Genomic DNA, 17,515 nt, shown 5'->3' on the forward strand with positions numbered 1-17,515 from the left:
GCCAATTCAGCATATTCAAGCATTTTAAACTGCCACTCTTCTTTGGTGGGTACCATACTCATTCTCCACCTTTGTGCCAATCAGATTCTAGCCGCAGTGGTGGCATATAATAATAAATTATTTTGTTTCTTAGGGACTTCTGTTGTTACCATTCCCAAAAGGAATACATTTTGGGGAAGGTTATTTTGATATATCTTTTAAAATTCATTATAATTTCCCAGAATTCCCAGATTCCTTTGCAGGACCACCACATGTAGAAAAAGGATCCCTCTACTTCATTGCATTTCCAACATTTACCTTTTTCTTTTTAAAACATTTTCGTTAGTTTGGCAGGTGTTAAATATCACCTGTGGGTCATTTCCGTCATATTTTCCCGCAATGCACAACATGTCGTGAATTTACTATCCATAAATATCATACTGTATTTTTCGCCCTATAGGACGCACTTTTCCCCCTCCAAAAATGAAGGGGAAATGTGTGTGCGTCCTATGGGGCGAATGCAGGCTTTCGCTGAAGCCTGGAGAGCGAGAGGGGTCGTTGCGCACCGACCCCTCTCGCTCTACAGGCTTCAGGAAGCTATCCGCAAGCCTTGGGAGCCTGCGGGAGTTCCCGCTGGGCTCCCACGGCTTGCACAGAGCTGCCTGTACCCCGAAGCCCACGCGCGCTGAGCAGTCGCGCCAGGGCTTTGGGTAGCTCTGCGCAAGCCGCGGGAGGGCTCCCACGGCTTGCGGAGAGCAGCCTGTTCTGGGGGCTGGGGTCGGGGGAAGCTCTAGCTTCCCCAGCCCCACACCTGGGGGGGAAATAATTCCTTTATTTCCCCCCCCCAAAAAAAAAAACTAGGTGCGCCCTGTGGGCCGGTGCGCCCTGTGGGGTGAAAAATACAGTATTTACTATCCATAAATTCTCCCACAGACAGTGCACTGATGGGGGTGCAAATCATCACTTCATTTGTTAGATTAGTAATTCCCTGAGTGAAGAGGCTGGTGGCGCTGTGGTCTAAACCACTGAGACTCTTGGACTTGCCAGTCAGAAGGTCGGTGGTTCAAATCCCCGCAACTGAGTGAGGTCCCGTTGCTCTGTCCCAGCTCCTGCCAACATAGCAGTTTGAAAGCACACAAGTGCAAGTAGATAAAAAGGTACTGCTGCAATGGGAAGGTAAATGGGAGGACCCAGAAAGCTGTCTGTGGACAACACCGGCTCCCTCGGCCTGAAAGTAAGTTGAGCACCACACCCCATAGTCGCCTTTGACTGGTCTTAACCATTCAGGGGTCCTTTGCCTTTTACCTTAACCTAATATCTGGTAAACTCCCCTTTGCCTTTGGCTACAGATTCTTCACTTAATTGCATTATAATAGTCCCACATCCCTGGCCAGAAGTCTCACTCTCTTGTGGGCTTTGCTTCAACTGGATCCCTGTTGGCAAGACTTTTCTCATAAGTTGCATATTTACCATCTCCTGCTGGTCCCGAATCACAAGCAAGGTGGAGTTCTTTCCTTTGCAGTCATCTTGGCTCTCGGTCCAGGTTTTTTGCCCTTGAGAGATCCAGTAGCAGATGTCCCTGTGCAGTTCCCAGTCATTGGGGCATATTTTGCAGTTTGGGGCATCCTCTAGTGGTAGAGAGGGAAAGCAAGAGGCAGAATATTTCCATGCATAAATGGATGCTTTTATTTTCCCCGTCCTGGGAGAATCTGAGAATTTATTGCACATTACAAAATGTCTCATTGCAAAGGGGAGCTTTATTTCAGTAAATAAACTTCCCAGGAGTTTTGAGTAACATGTAGAATCCCAAGTGGTCTCAGATGCTAGTTAAGCATTTTGAGAGGAAACTACATGGGAACCTGACTTCATGCTGCCTTTGTAATGCTGCAAGGCTGCATGAGGAGGAAATGTACCTGGGACCACCGCCCCTCTGGCCCTCCCCACGCAATGCCACTGCTGATGAACTCAGCGTGTGAAGAGGCTAAGCTGGTTGCTCTAGCCAGGCTGCATGACACTCACAAGCCAATCTTGTGCTCCTATACCAAGAATTTATGAACTTTCACCTCTTTAGAACTAAACTATTTACTGCCTGTGTAACCTTTCTGAGTGATGTATGGAAAAGAACATGAACTTGAGCTTTTAAGAATTTGTAAGTAAATCATTTTTAAAGTACTAAATGTGGGATCTTTCCCTATGCTGAGGGAAGATGGTACTTTTTTGGGAACACAATTGGAAAGACATATTTTAAAGGTCTAACAGTCTATATTTCCACACTTTACTTTGCCCCAAACTTGGATCTTGGAATCCAGGAATTTTCCTTTCTATATAATATCATGTTTTGCTTGCATCAACAGTTTCAACATGCCTCAGTTCCAGTTCTTCATCTGGCTATCCTGGTCCTTCTCAGGGTTTGCAGGTTAATGAAGCCTGCAAGGTTCTTTTCATTACAGGGATAGGAAAAGACATTTGTGAACCACAGCATAATCACTTAGGCTGAGAATTAATTTCAGCAGCCCTTATAGGGGGAGGAGGAAGTCAATACATCTGAATTCTGTGTCATTTTAAAAGTAAAACTTTTAAATGGTGTTTTAATAGTAAATCTGATTCGGAAGATGGAAGTGGCTGACATCCAGACAGTGTTTCTGGTACACATACACAAAGCACGAGTCATCCATGAGTGGCTGAGGTTACCTCTTCCGCTGTGGCTTGGAGAGCTGCACATATAGTGTTTCAGCTGTAGCTTAAATTCAGAGTCAGTGCTGCTGCTGCTGCTGGTGTCCTCTGGTGTTTGTTTAGGCTGCAAAACTAAATACATTTTATAGTGTTGCATTTGATCCTGAATATCAGCTCTGGTATTAAAAGATGCTATGGACAACTGTTGGGATACAGTCTGTTTTTCTTGCACAGGAAAAGAGACAGCCATTTTGTTTTGTCACATAGCAAATGTAATTCACGAAGGATACATATATTTGGCACCCTGTAACCTGTCATCAAATGATGAAGAATCCTGCTGTTCACAATGACTGGGGCTAAACAAGCAGGGCATCAAAGAGTATTAATAGGAATATTAAATAATGTTCATTATTTTAATTAAAATACAGAGGTGGAAAATAGGGCTAACCATTAGGGTTGCAAAATAAGAAATACAATTCCCCACAGTTTATTCAGAGCACAGAACTGGGGCTTATTTGATGCACAATTTATCTTTTCTCAAATAAATAAATATTTTTTGAAATGCCCACACTATTTTTTATTCACCAGCTGCTAAGGTGCCTTTGACAAAAAGCAAAGTAACAGAAGCCTTCCGGGATGACTCCAGGATAGCCAACTTTTACTGGACTGTGCCAGTAAACGTTATCTGTATTCACACTCTCAGGCTGCAATCCTATTCCCACCTGGGAGCAAACGCTACTAAGTTCAACGGGGCTTGACTTGCACAGGATTGCAAATACGGTATTCTTGGGGAAACCAACATTAAGCATGCAGTTACTCACCCAAAACTTTCAGCCTTACTACAGCCAGAGTGAGGAGGAAAATCACAGCGCAGGCAGTTCCAAGAGCAACGCGAAGGCCCTGTGTATACCTATGGTCATCTGTAAGGATTAAAAGTTGATAAAAGAACTATGCTTTTTGGTGTAAAGAGATTGCAACTGATGCTGGTGTGACATTATGAATTATGGCATCTACTGCCTGCACAAACAACCCTGTTCTATATTAAGTCAAGGTTTTTTTTGGGGGGGTTACACTCAAAGTGTTTTATTTAAATATGACATTCACAATGCAAGATTCAGTAGCTACAGACCAGTTTTAATTGACACATGCTTTTGTACAGTTCCAAAGGAGATCCGAAAGAGATCTCTCATTTTTTAAAAAAAGGCTAGCAATTCAGCTAATATAGATAGAAGATCAACTTAAATCAAATCTATTACTTATTTATACAGTGCATAACTAAAATATTGAATGCAGTAGACAAACACAAATTATAAAGGATAATGGATCAAACCTAAGATTCTTAGTACAGAATTCTGTTTGCAATTATGAAAACCTAATTCTCTCTGAATCGAAGCTATGACATTCTGCCGTAGTATTTTTTTATTTATTGGGTTTTATAAACAAGAATAATGTTATACAAATAAGTATACCAAGTCTTCTCATGTCATTTGTATATCACACAAAAAAACATAATAAATGTGGGAAGATATCTACAACATATATTTCATTATTAGTGGTCAATATATTAGCTCTTGGTTCATGAATTGGTTTCCCATCACTGCCATACTCTCTCCACTGTCCTGCAGTCTCACCAGATATGTTAGCTTCCCCCAAGGCAGCAGGGCAGTTTATACAATATTGCCTGCCCTCAGAGACTGGTCAATCTGGTGGATTTCCAGATTGCTCTGGGTGATTTCCCAGCTGATCTGTCTGGTGCCATAAAAACACTGGCCTGGACAGCTGACACAATCACTCCTGACTTCCTCTCCTGCTTAGCAGCCCCACACTTATGCCCAGAGCTTATTGCAATGATGCAAGCTGCCAGGTGATTAGGATGCAGGTGGAGGAAGACTTCTAATGTCTCAAACTGAACACTGATACTCACTTGTAGTTGACGCATTATACCTGGGGCTAGTTTTGAAAACTTCAGAGTCATATGCATGTTCAGAACATGGCTGCAAAGTTCTTGACTGGGACCAATCAACAGGAACATATGAAGGAGTGACCGCTGGGTGTGTAGCACACTTCCACCCGCAGACAAAGTCACAGCTGTCTGAACATCACGCCCTCTATCTAACCTTTGTTCTCTGAGTGGTCTGCTGTGCCCTGTCTGTGACCTTTGTCTCCTTCGCTATACATTGTTCAAGGGGGAAATGATGCAGTGGAAACAGACGCCAAAATAACTTTGTACCACTCCACAATCTCGTGATTGGAAGATGTAAAGGGCACAGTCCAAAATGTATTTGACTGGTTTTGCATATTGTGCTAATAAAAAGAGCCTCAGCAGAGCTAGCTGGCAGCTTGCTTATGCCCAGCTCACCTGCATTACCAACTCCTGCCTCACGTCCTTCACTTCAACATACTTCAAGTTGTTGGCCCCCTGAAGATGTCATTTCTACTGCTCACTCATAATTATTTATGCTCCTGATGCCGCTCATAAAGAATCCGACTTTCAGTTTTGTTTGTTCCTGCAGAGAGTGCTTTTTTGTTGTTGCTTGCTACACTGTTTCATTTCCAATCTGTTCCTATCCTGTGTCTTCCTGCTGAAATTCCATATTTTTCATGTCACAGAAGTTCTGGATTGTGTGTGTGTGTGTGTGTGAGAGAGAGAGAGAGAGAGAGAGAGAGAATTTGTATGTGTGTGCCCTGCTTTTGTTGCACTCCAGACAGCAGTAACGTGGTAGAATTGGGGAAACATTACAAAACCAGCAGAATAAATCCACCACAGATGCATTATTCTGGTGTCAATAACATGCTGCTGAATACATCCACAGTAAAATACCTGCCTGGAGGGGTCCTCAAACCTTTTTACAGATATGTGGGCTTTTCCACACTTACCTGTCCCCCTGCTTTCCAGGCACATTTCCACACTTTAAAGCTCCATATCTGAGTGCTCTTTTATTGCCCTGGAGCTTCCCCACAAAAAAACCCTCTTTAAACTAAAACACAACAAACATCAATTTGGTTTTTCTGTGGGTTGCTGTTTGCACCAATTGAGCTTTAAAGAGCAGGTTTTCATGGGGAAATCTCCAGGGCAAAAGAAGGAACACGGAGCTTTAAAGTGTGAAAGTCCTAACAAAAGAAGAATGGATACAAAAACTTATGGAATACACAGAAATGGCGAAACTTACCGGAAATATAAGAAATCAAGATAACAAACATTTTTTATAAAATAATGGAAAAGGTTTATTGAATAATTTCAAACTGTAAACAGATAAGAACACTGGCAGGATTATTATAATAACCTGCAGTTCAATAAGAGTATACATTTAAAGTAGATGAATAAATGATTACGTTGAGTTAATTTGGAATATGCAGAAAATATAAAAAATAATTTAAGGAACTGCAGAAAGAGGGGAAGGAAGGTGAATTTCAAAATGTTAAAATGATTGTAAAATGATTGAAAGCTATAAAATTGAAAATCATTTTTAAAAAAATTAAAAAATGAACGTGATCCTTCTGCAGGCAAAGCATTTATTCCATCACTGAGGCCATTCTGTAATATATAAAGGAAAATAATACTTCCATTTGCCTCTCCTGCTTCCAATTATTTTTATTAGGTGACTTCAAGGTTGGAGAATTATGCAAAGGAGAGGAAGAAACAAACCCCTTTCTAGTCTCTCCATACCGTTCATGTTTTGTAAACCTCTAGCATGTCCACCCTTTGTAATTCAAGTTTAATTTTCTAGAATAAAAGAAGGATGCATCACTCTGAAGACTATCCAGGCAACTACATTGGGCAGCAAGGAAAAAAGGATTTAGCAGAGACCCACAAAACAGAACCTGAGGACTTCAGATTCTGTAACCCACCTGCAGATTAATTACCCTGCACAAAAGAATAATACATGAATAAGTGAGTCACTTACTGCAGTTCCTGCCAGGACGAGGCATCGGTATCCTTGAACTGGAAGGCATTTCCTGAATGTTTAGGTCCGCACATGCTATTTCCCCAGCCATGACACATGCAGAGAAAGCTGAACGTGAACTAAAGGAAGGAAGCTGAGCTACAGCAACAGGAGCTGCTGAGGTGAATGTTCAGCTCCAAGCCACAGCGACTAGCACGCTCAGCAACACAGGGTCCAAGTGGTCTCTGTCAAAGTTTTTTTTTTTTTAGACTTCCTTTTCTCATAAGAATCATTGGTTGAGACCAATGCATTCCAGTGAGTGCATCTCTGTTTAAATTATAGCTGCACCAGCGTCCTTGGCCACCCCTCCACCTGATTCTACTGTTGCTTCTCTGCCAGAAACTGCACTTGCTGGCATCCTGTGACCCCCTTAGTTTTGGGGACTGGGGATTTGCCATCTGGTATTCTTGAGGACCAGTAACCCATTTTTATTTGATTAACCTTGTGCCTTTTAACTGATTGATTCAATCCACAATACATTTGTTCAGTTTTATAGGTGTCTTTTGAGATATTGAATTTTCGAGTTAAATATTGACACCCAGTCTTAGAATGGAACAGCTTTCGTTGCTGGGACTTAACAGTAGCAACATTGCTTCAGAAGGTCTTCCCTAGGGGATATAAGAAAAGCTCTCCGATCAATGGTCTCTCAAGATCAGGGTCAATGAGAAAGTGAATTTTGTTTGAGTTAAAACTTAGGTAAAATCCAATTGGGAAGCCCATTTATTGATAGTCTCTATATACTACAGTGGTACCTCAGGTTACATAGGCTTCAGGTTACATACGCTTCAGGTTACAGAAATAGTGCTTCAGGTTAAGAACTTTGCTTCAGGATGAGAACAGAAATTGTGCCGCGGCAGCAGGAGGCCCCATTAGCTAAAGTGGTGCTTCAGGTTAAGAACAGTTTCAGGTTAAGAACGGGCCTCCAGAATGAATTAAGTATTTAACCCGAGGTACCACTGCATCTCTATGTGGCTATAGACCAGCAGTACTGTTCGCAGCAGAACAAGGTACCCGGCTTTGCCAGTTGGAAAAATATAGCTACGTATGAAGCACAAATTCAGCACCCAGCAGCATAGCAGGAGAACAGGTGCACCTATTAAATCAGTACAGCACCTAAGAAGAGCCCTGCTGGACCAAAACAAAGACCTATCTCCTCCAGCATCCTGTTTCTCAGAGCGACTGAGCTGTGGGAAGCTGTGATCTACTTCTGGGGAAAGGGCACATCAACAGAGACTTGTCCATGCTTTCCACGGGTCACACCTGGCCAAAAAGGTATCAGCTCACATTTGGTCTGCTGTACATGTCTGGCTTCACCCCTAGGCCAGATTCCTGTCAGCAGCCCTCTTCTTCCAAGGTGGCCCCTTCAGAGTGTCCGTTTTCCGGTCCTGTCTCCTCAGGGGTGAATTCCAAATCTTAGGAACAAGTAGACCTTCCTAGAATCACCCCAGGGCTCCAGAAAAGGCTTTTACCAAAGAGGGCAGAGATATTTTGCTTCAGTGCCTTTAACAGAAGCAGGTTTATGTCCAGGATTCATTTGTCTCCCCAGTGAACAGGATACTAAGTAAACATAGACTGCTGGAGAAGCCTTCTTAGGTACACAGCCTGTCCCCTGCATCTCCCCATGGCACCTCTTCCATCTCTCTGAGGCTTCTTACACCCTTTCTTTCTCTTCCACCCTTCATTTTGCCTGAGTTACAGCAGCTGGACTCCTCCGCTACATCAGGCATGTGACTGAGACTGCCCAATCCTTCTTTTCCATAGGTTGGGCCGGATTAACACCTTAGAGGCCCTAAGCACTTTAAAGATTGGGGTGCCCCATATATATCTAACCCAAAATAGTGAAATGAGTAAGACGTAAAATTATATTATATTTTTCAAAATGAAACCAAGCTTACAGCAAGATGGAAAACCATGATTATTTTTGTATACTTCCACTTTATTTATATTTGATCTTTTTTCTCCTCCTTTTTTCTAATTGCAGTGTCTTTGATCAGATCCCCCAAACTAATCTTATGTAACACATCTGCTTCTGGCAACTGAAAATTTCTGTTGTGCTCCCCCCTTCCCTTGTTGTCCTAAGTACATGCTTAGTTTGCTTGGGGTTAAAACAATGTTCAAGGCAGCTTACAACATGAGAACATTTACACAATTACCAACATAACAAAAGTAATAAACAATAAATAAAACACATCAAAATGTACACAATCAAATGGAAAACCATTTCCACATAAATCATAAAATCTAAAACTAAGAATACAGCATTAATATCAATCACAATTTAAAAATAAAAGCAAAAAATAAAAATAAAAACAATTTTAAACAAAAACAAAAATGGAGCCCTCTCTGCCCAGCAGCACTCCTTCATGGAGCCTGTCAGGCCCCGCTCCAAGCCAGGTGGAGAGAAGCACGTCAGTCTCTGCAGGTTAATCCAGCCCTGGGTTGGGCCTTCACGAAACGTCCTCTTCAGGACCCATTGCCTGGCTGGTGTGGATTGGGGCCTACTTAAAGTGCCAAGTGCTGGCAAGGGACTAGGAAGCCCTGAGAGCCCATCACAGAAGCTGGCAGCCATGGATGAGCCATGCATTCCATATTAAGGACACAATTTCTGGCAGAATACAGATGGCAGCAACATGATGGTACTAGTGGACACTTCGTCTGGCTATGAGGAGCCACTGGACAACGCCAGGTAAAATGAAAGGAATTGGATAATATTTTGCCCAGGATCCCCAACTGTGTCGCACAATAATGTATGCCAGAAACATGAGAGCTACCAGTCTGGGTCAGTTTAATGAACTCTTCAGTCTCCAGCCCAATGCCCCCAAGAAAACTCACAAGCAGGGTATAATGGAGATAAGCATCCCCTCTTAGCGTCCTCAGAAAACCAAGTTGTACATCTGCCTCTGAATGGGGTGGTCCAGTCCCTGGTTGCCCTGGTTAATAGCTATCGAATGTGCCTGCGCTCTTTGAACTAAGGATAGTCTACTTTGAAAGCCATTTATGCTTGTGGCCACCGTAACTTCCTATAGCAATGAACACATGACAACTTACTGTGGGAAGCCACCAGAGCAGAGTTGCACGTTCTTCTTGCATTCAGCCTGCACCAAGCGAACTTTTGTGTAGGTGGTTATCTCCGCAACTCTAATACAGTAACAATCTGAAATAGAAGACGCAATTGATGGATTTCTGCCAGAATGGCTTAAATCCATGAATCATCAACTTGTGCCCTCTCTACTTAGATAGCAAATGGCTAGGTTCAATGTAGAAGACCAAAGTCTCTGCTTATGATTTTTCTTGGTGACAGATTTCAAGATTCATTATAAGGGAAGACAAGTTTCTAGCTGATGTGCAAAGATTGGGTTGAAAGTGTGCAGGCACTGAAGCCTAGTTCAGATCATCTGAGGTTTTGTATGAAACTGTGAACAAGTGTCAGAGTTGAGCACTCCTCTCTGTAGCTTTGGTGTACACACTAGCTTTGGTGTAAAATTGTTTCCATACATACAATTTGCTGCCATTCCATCTAGAAATAGTATCTAGGTCATACAATGGAAAGACTTACCTAGAGATGTCAGAGAATTGTAACAAAAACAGAAAAGCAAGCAGAAATTGTGGCAGCTCTGTGATCAGAAAATCAGGTGAATACAATCTGTATTTGTTCACCTGATTGTTGTTGCCTTCTTGATGTCCACAAATGGTATGTCATTAAATACTGTCTTACATTGTTTTGATGTTTCCTTTACAGAAATGAATGCAAGTTGCACAAACAATGTTAAATAGTAGACAGTGAGATGAATATTGTAGATTAGAAGGAAATCAAACTGCAGCGGAACGGAAATAGTGCTGATTGTGATTAAAATGGGCCAGGATGGAAATTGCTGATTTCTTACATCCCTGGGATTGATCATAATTACTCTTGTCATCTGATTTTTCCTGCTGTAGAGTTTTTATTCCTCATATACTCATCAGGGTGATTGCAGATCCACTTTTTTGGTATGTGGCAACGGGAGGCAATGGCAAACTCCTTGCTTAGATAGGTACATTTTTTGCTTCGTTTCAACATGAACCTGCAACACAAGGAGGAAAGATGAGATGGGCAAGCCAGGTTTGTTGCTCTGTTTTTCATGGCCAGGCAGAGAGTTCATAAGGAGATGGTAAATACTGCCATCCTGTTTATGACCTCCGGGGTTTTGCCGAATGCATTCCTCCTTTATTCCTATTTTATTTACTCTGGACTACTATGCAAGCTCAAGTAGGAAATAGTTTCTTTGTGGTTTTAATTTTAACTTTGTCCCACGTGGAGTTTTTTGAAATGCTCAAAGGAAATCTGATTAGTTCTTATGAACACTGTGTAAAAAGTTCTTTTGTGAATAAAACGACCTGGGCCGAAGAGAATTATTATACGCACTCCTCCCAGAGTCTTGCTGGTCAAGCCTCATGTGTATTTTATTAATCAGAGTCCAATCCTTCCTTGCTTTGGGAATTGTACAATTATGGAGAGAGCTGATCCGTGGATAAGCTTCACCCTGTGTGGTTTTGTGCTTTGGTTGTATGACAGATGATCTGTACTTGATATTTTGTATTGACTCCTTTCTCTTCACTGTTTACTGAAAAATCATTAAAATACTCAGGTTTTTACTAGAACCATCTTGGAGGCAGCATGTGTCTCATTATCAGGTCCCATCATCAGTCTTGTTCTCCATGAGTCTGTCTAATTCCCTGCTAAAGCTGTCTATCTTGTGGGAAGAGATTCCATAGTTTGTAATGTGTGAAGAAAGACATCACTGCATCCTGAATCTCCTACCTTTCAGCTTAATTGATTGACCTTAGGTATTATGAGAGTGGGAGGATAAGGACTTTCTCCACACCAGAGGAGCTCAAGAGCATTAGCTGGAGTTTGTTGGCAGTGTGGATGTTTCTGTGTGTCTGGTCAGAGGAGAGAAACCCCAACATATCAGGAAGTTTACTGAGAGGTTTATGCTTTGAGTGCAATTCTGATTCCTTGAAGGTCACATTCTCGACTGATTTTGGTTGCACATTCAGGTTTGATCAACTCACTGTACACAGCATGCCTCCTGCTTAGTCCCAATTCGGAGAAGAACAAGGACTCACCTGTTACTGTATTCTGACCCATCTGCCCATATCCAGGTATCATTGAAGTCCTTCCGGAGACCAATCCAATGGTCAGCGTCGCCCTTGAACCGGAACATGAACACCTTGGTCGAAAACACACAAACAGCTTAGAGCAATGCCTCCAAATGAATCTTCCACCTCAAATAATGCCAATTGTGGGAGGAGAACAAGAATGTCCAACAAAGAACTGGGACAGAACTCTCACAAACATTTATACATTTGTTGGTCTCACCTTTTCCAGCTCACTCTGAATCTTAGCCAGAGAAGAGCCCTGGGAAATGCAAAAGCGCTGGGCAGAAGCCCAGTTTCTTTTTTCTTCTGAGAAAAAGTAACACTTCCCTCCATAGACAATCCAGCCAGTTGGGCACGCTGGTCCCAAAACAGCAGAGTAATTCACATCAGGGGAAGTCTGGTTGGATTTCACCCCTGCAAGAGAGAGAAAGTTCTGCTCTGAACTGTGAACTGCACATAACATTGGTTCCTGTCCATTTCAACCTCCGGCTTGGAGGGAGGGCAAAGAAGGAACCAATAAGTAGCTCTTGTGGCTCCTGGATTCAGACGCTTCTTGGAGAGAGGAACGGGAAGGAGCAGTAGAGGAATCACACAACTTGGGGGAGCTTTGTTGCTCAGTGGAAGGGCCAGCGTTGGAGCATATGTTTGCGCTGCCCAGGGCGGGCGCTCCCATGGGGTGTGTGGCACGGAGGGTGCCCTCCAAAGTGTGGGATAGTGGCTCAGGTGCAGTGTGTGTGCCTTGCAGCCGGGGGTGGAGCAAGCCACCCACGAGGCAAGTGAGCCACCCATGGCAGACATTTGGCCTGCCCGTGACTCCCAAGCATCCTCCAAGCTGTCAAAATGAAGGGGGAAGGGGGGGAATGCCATTGGCAAAGAGGCGCAGCTCCCCCCCTTACCTCGATGGCTCAGGGTATGCTTGGGAGCCGAATGTCACCCCCCCGCGGTGAGGGCACCTGGGGTGGTTCACTCCTACTGCCACTCCCCTCCTAGGCCCAGGGAAGAGCATCTGCTTTGCGTGCGGAAGGTCCCATGTTCAATCTCCAGCATCTTCAGGAAGGGCTGGGAAAGATCCCCTCCAATGTCCCAGAGTGCCATTGGCAAGAGCATGAATAATACAGATTCAGTCAAAGGCAGCTGCTTTTCTAACTGCTGCTGCTCAGTGCAAACTGGCCATTAGCATCCAAAGTGCTGATGGCAGATAGAGGTCATGACTGGGACAGACCTGGAAGAAAGCACTAGGAAAAGAGGCAGAAAACTCACCTCTCAGGACAGCAAGAACAATGATGGTGATGAGGAAGGGGAGGATAATAATGAATGCAATTAAGATGGTACGCTTAGATGTGATTCTTCTACAGTGATAATTAGCATGACCCCCTGAAATGAAATTAACACACACAAATAATGGTCTCGATTTACCATCGCTAGGGAAGAAGTAAGAATACAGATTTCACTTTCAAGGATTGTAGCCACATCCACACACACACATACACACACACACACACACACACACACACACACACACACACACACCTAAAACCCCGTGGCGAACTGGGTTGATAATACCATACCTTTGTTGTTATTGTTGCAATATCTATTTCTTTTTGACATTCAGGAATTTGGAGTTGTTATATTTCAATTTTGTTACCATAGCTAATGGTCTCTGCAGCATCTTAATTTGCCAGGTGATATTTGTATTTGTTGGCGATTGTTCCAGCTCTTTTTCTTTTTCTTTAAATTCACACAGAATCTTTTTTGTGTTTCTTCTGTCTCTCTTTTTTAAGTAAAGAGTTATGTTGTATAAAGTAACCTCTTATATAATATGCTTTACTTGCATCTGATACCATGCATATTTCTGTACCTTTATCTAAATTATTCTCAAAATTCTTTTTCTTAATTTGGGGTTGGAACACATTAGCCAGCAGCCTTTGGATACCCAGACAGTCAGATTCTTACTGAGATATGAGTGACAGCCCCGCCTCCATCCCCGCAGCAAGGCTTGGAGGCCTCACCTCACAGATGGCCCCATCCAGCTCATTCACACAGCTGTTAAACTGGGCAGGTGATTTTGGGGGTCATCCTTTGGGGCAAGAGCTGATCGCTACTAGGAATAGCTAGAGGGCAAACAGGGATAGACACCTACCAAGATAAGACATTTGATCAGAAAGAGCAATCTTTTATCTATAGCTGAAGAATTCAACTGGTCCCACAGTCCATCTACAGAACTGAGAGGCATCTTCAATTATCTGAGGATATGCAGAAGACATTTCCCCGGCTTCTCCAACATGATTCACCTTCAAATGGCTCCCTTTAATCCTTTTCAGTATATCTGAGGCAGGATGGGCAGAAAATGAAGCAAAGACAGATGCCTCAACCAGCTCAGCCCTCATCTGTTTTCTGAGATCTTACCAAGCACTGACTATACCCTTTCAAGTTCACAGACATACAAGCTTGAAACTGAACTTGAATACTAAGCAGAGCCAAAGCTCTCCAGCAGTGAATATGGACTTCCCTCCCATTGCCCGTTGGTTTTCTGGTCGTCATGCTGTAGCAATTTATTGAAATCTTCATATCCTTTGTAACCAAAAGGCTTAGCTATATTAAAAACCGCCTTCTGTTTCACCACTTACCTGATTGCTATAGGGAAAGGGGAATTGTTCTGAAGAAACCAGAGGCCTTTCTCTTGGGTATTGTCGGCCAATTGGTGCCAAAGAAGGATAGAACATTCTTTATGTACGCCACAACAGCAGCAAGAATACTCATCGCAAAGTATTGGAAGACACAAGATCTACCCACCTTGGAAGAATGGCAGATGAAGGTGATAGACTATATGGGATTGGCAGAGATGACTGGCAGAATCCGAGACCAGGGGAGAGAGACAGCGGAAGAAGATTGGAAGAAATTCAAGGACTATCTTAAGAAACATTGTAAAATTAATGAATGTTAGAATGACGTTGGTTTAGAAATTATGTGGTTTCCAGGTGTAATGGATAAGTAAAAAAGAAAAGAAAGGCTAAAAATTAAATGAAAAATAAGGGAAAGGATTTGCTGAATTAATAAATTAGAAATTGGAATACAGAAAGGGGAGGTATGAGGAAGTTGGGGAAGTAAGTTATAAGAAAATAAGGGTTGAAATTATACTTGTTTTTATTTTTGTTTGTTTGTATTATTGTATTGTTTTGTTTTGTCTTTATAAAATTTTTGAAACTTTAATAAAAATCTTTAAAAAAAAAAAAGGAAAGGGGAATTGTGTGCAGATAAATGGGCTGTGAGCTGCTGGCATGGGGGCAGGTGGCTTCCTCTCTTCCTTAACCACGTCTACACTAGGCATGGGAGAGGAAGACGGGGAGGGGGCCCAGCATAGAAACCACCATGACTGCCAGATGGGAGCCCCGCCCCCATTCACCCTTTGGGCAACTGCTTGTGTTTCTATGCTGGGCATGGAGAGAACAAAAGCAATAACACTGGCTCTGGCCTGGTGGAACGCTCTGTCTCATGATCTGATTTCTTTCCGCAGGGCCTGTAAGACAGAGTTGTTCTGCCTGGCCTTTGGCTTGGAACCAGCCTGATCCCCTCCCCCTCTTTCCTTTTCCTTCTGTGATGGGGACTCTATTTGGGGACTTCCCTGGCTTTTCTGGCCCATGTAGGACCAGTCTGGATAGTTGGCCTTGGTGAAGATTTGACTTTTTCTCCCCCCAAACAGTTTTTGATCTGGGCTTCCACTGAAATGAGGCTGCATTTTAAGTTGTATTTTAATTTTGTTTTTAAGTTGTATTTTAATCAATTGTTTTTATACCTGATGTTAGCCACCCTGAGCCCGGTCTTGGCTGGGGAGGGCAGGGTATAAATAAAATAAAATAAAAAAAATAATGAATGACTGCAGCCAAGACAGTGTGAATGATACATGCTGTGGAAATACGATTTGTGATATTCGGTGCAAAATCCAACTTTTTCAGAATCCCACATTTCATTCCCCCCCCCTTCCTTTTTTAAAACAAACAAACAAACAAAGTTTCTAGTTCATATAATTCTATGCCACAATGCCTGCTCAGTCTTGGAAGCAAAAGAATGGCTAAAAAGATTTTATTTAACAGCCAGTGGGGTTGTGGTGGTGAATCTTCATTTATCCGCAATCCTTTTTTTATGCCAATGCGTTTAGTTTGCATAATCTATACAAGCTTCGGAACTGCACATAACTTTGATCACCTTGGTGCAAAAACTTGGAGGGTTGTGTGGTTTCGGTTTCTTTTAGTGCAGAATACACACAAAACTGGCCAAAAGTTATTGATTACAGAGCAGACATCTAGCATATGCATTACTCTCTCTCTCTCCCCCTTGATGAAAATAAACCAGAGGTGGTGAAGAAGGAGAAAACGTACACTTTTAAAGATCAGACTGTGTATTTTGGTAGGTTTTCATAGTTTGCCAAATCCTGCCCAGCCTTTTCTGAAGTGAAGAAAAAACAACAACTCCCAGTGTTCAGAGAGCCTTTTAAAAAGTTACTGGGAACCAGGCAGAGGGCCTTCTCGGTAGTGGCGCCTGCCCTGTGGAACGCCCTCCCATCAGACGTCAAGGAAATATCTGACTTTGAGAAGACATCTGAAGGCAGCCCTGTTTAGGGAAGTTTTCAATGTTTGATGTTTTATTGTGTTTTTAATATCCTGTGGAGAGCCGCCCAGTGGCTGAGGAAACCCAGCCAGATGGGCGGGGTATTTATCATCAATCATCATCATCATCATCATCATCGAAGACAGCTTTGCCTAAAGAGGCAAACTTACCAGCAGCATCTCCAGCCTCTTCCCTTGGTTCACTGTGAGGACCTCCCTGCTGTTCCTCTCGCTTTTCAACAAGGCCAGGTAGTGTTGAAATTGTCCCTGCCAAAAGCAACAAGCAGATGGGTGTTCAAGGCTTAGGGAGTGGGCAGTTCTGTGTTTCTGCATCGTTCTCCTGCCGTAGGCTCCCTCCATAGGCATGAGCAAGGCAAGCACATCATAGACAGTTCTAGGATGCCCAAATCCTCCTGAGAGATGTAGGACCTCAAGCCTCCTTACAAGGTGTGCCCTCTTTCCTGCAAGGTTCTAGTTCTAGGTTCCTGTTCCTGTAAGCACCTGGTATCATGCTTTTAATATTCTGTTGGGAGCTGCCCAGAGTGGTTGGGGAAACCCAGCCAGATGGGGGAGGTATTTATTATTATTATTATTAACATTATTAACATTATTATTAACATCACCACCACCATCATCACAACAGCTACAGGTGATTTTTCATTAATATCCATTTTTCATTGATCCACTTTACTTCATTTGGTAACAAAGTATCCATGCAAGTTATTTGTTTCATTTGAAAATGGCCCACGTTCATTTTCAGCCACGCTGTCGTGAATATGGGCCATCATCACTTTTGGCTACATAGGCTGGGCAGGATTTTGCAAACTACCAAAACATGCTTACAAAATTGAATGACATGACTGCACATTCTGCAAAAAGAGATTTTTAGGAGCTCGCTCTTAAAAAGAAACCCCAACCAACTACAATCTGTCTCCAGTCTCCATCTTAATACTTTTCATGCATCAGAATTAACTTGCTTACCAGAATTTTCTCTCCTCTCTGAATATTCAGAATCATAAATTGCTCTGTTCTCTTGAAGCAAAAGCGTTACTTGTTCTGCTCCGTTTACAGGTTTCTCGTAGGTATTGGCATGTTCCACCGTTTTTGGCTCACCTTCCAGCAGATCCTTCATCCTTCAGAAAGATAATAGAAAACCTTATTTACAGGCAAAACAAC

The 17,515-nt window shown here is 42.7% G+C and overlaps 2 protein-coding genes across 2 annotated transcripts; both read right to left on the reverse strand.

The window, feature by feature from the left end:
* Positions 1–1,290: 1,290 nt before the first annotated feature.
* LOC128408753 (killer cell lectin-like receptor subfamily B member 1B allele A) lies at positions 1,291–6,713 on the reverse strand. Its single transcript, XM_053378774.1, has 5 exons — positions 6,558–6,713; positions 3,667–3,669; positions 3,474–3,572; positions 2,671–2,784; positions 1,291–1,607 (listed from the first exon to the last, which is right to left on the reverse strand). Exons 1-5 carry the CDS (start codon positions 6,646–6,648, stop codon positions 1,291–1,293), a joined length of 624 nt encoding a protein of 207 aa, XP_053234749.1. The 5' UTR covers positions 6,649–6,713.
* Positions 6,714–11,649: 4,936 nt separating this feature from the next.
* LOC128408755 (C-type lectin domain family 2 member D-like) lies at positions 11,650–17,010 on the reverse strand. The gene is made up of 6 exons (XM_053378775.1): positions 16,963–17,010; positions 16,511–16,606; positions 14,363–14,369; positions 12,996–13,172; positions 11,956–12,149; positions 11,650–11,806 (listed from the first exon to the last, which is right to left on the reverse strand). Exons 1-6 carry the CDS (start codon positions 17,008–17,010, stop codon positions 11,699–11,701), a joined length of 630 nt encoding a protein of 209 aa, XP_053234750.1. The 3' UTR covers positions 11,650–11,698.
* Between the last annotated feature and the right edge of the window lie 505 nt (positions 17,011–17,515).

This window comes from Podarcis raffonei, chromosome 2 (genome assembly GCF_027172205.1).
Source record: "Podarcis raffonei isolate rPodRaf1 chromosome 2, rPodRaf1.pri, whole genome shotgun sequence".
In the NCBI taxonomy this organism is placed as follows: domain Eukaryota; kingdom Metazoa; phylum Chordata; class Lepidosauria; order Squamata; family Lacertidae; genus Podarcis; species Podarcis raffonei.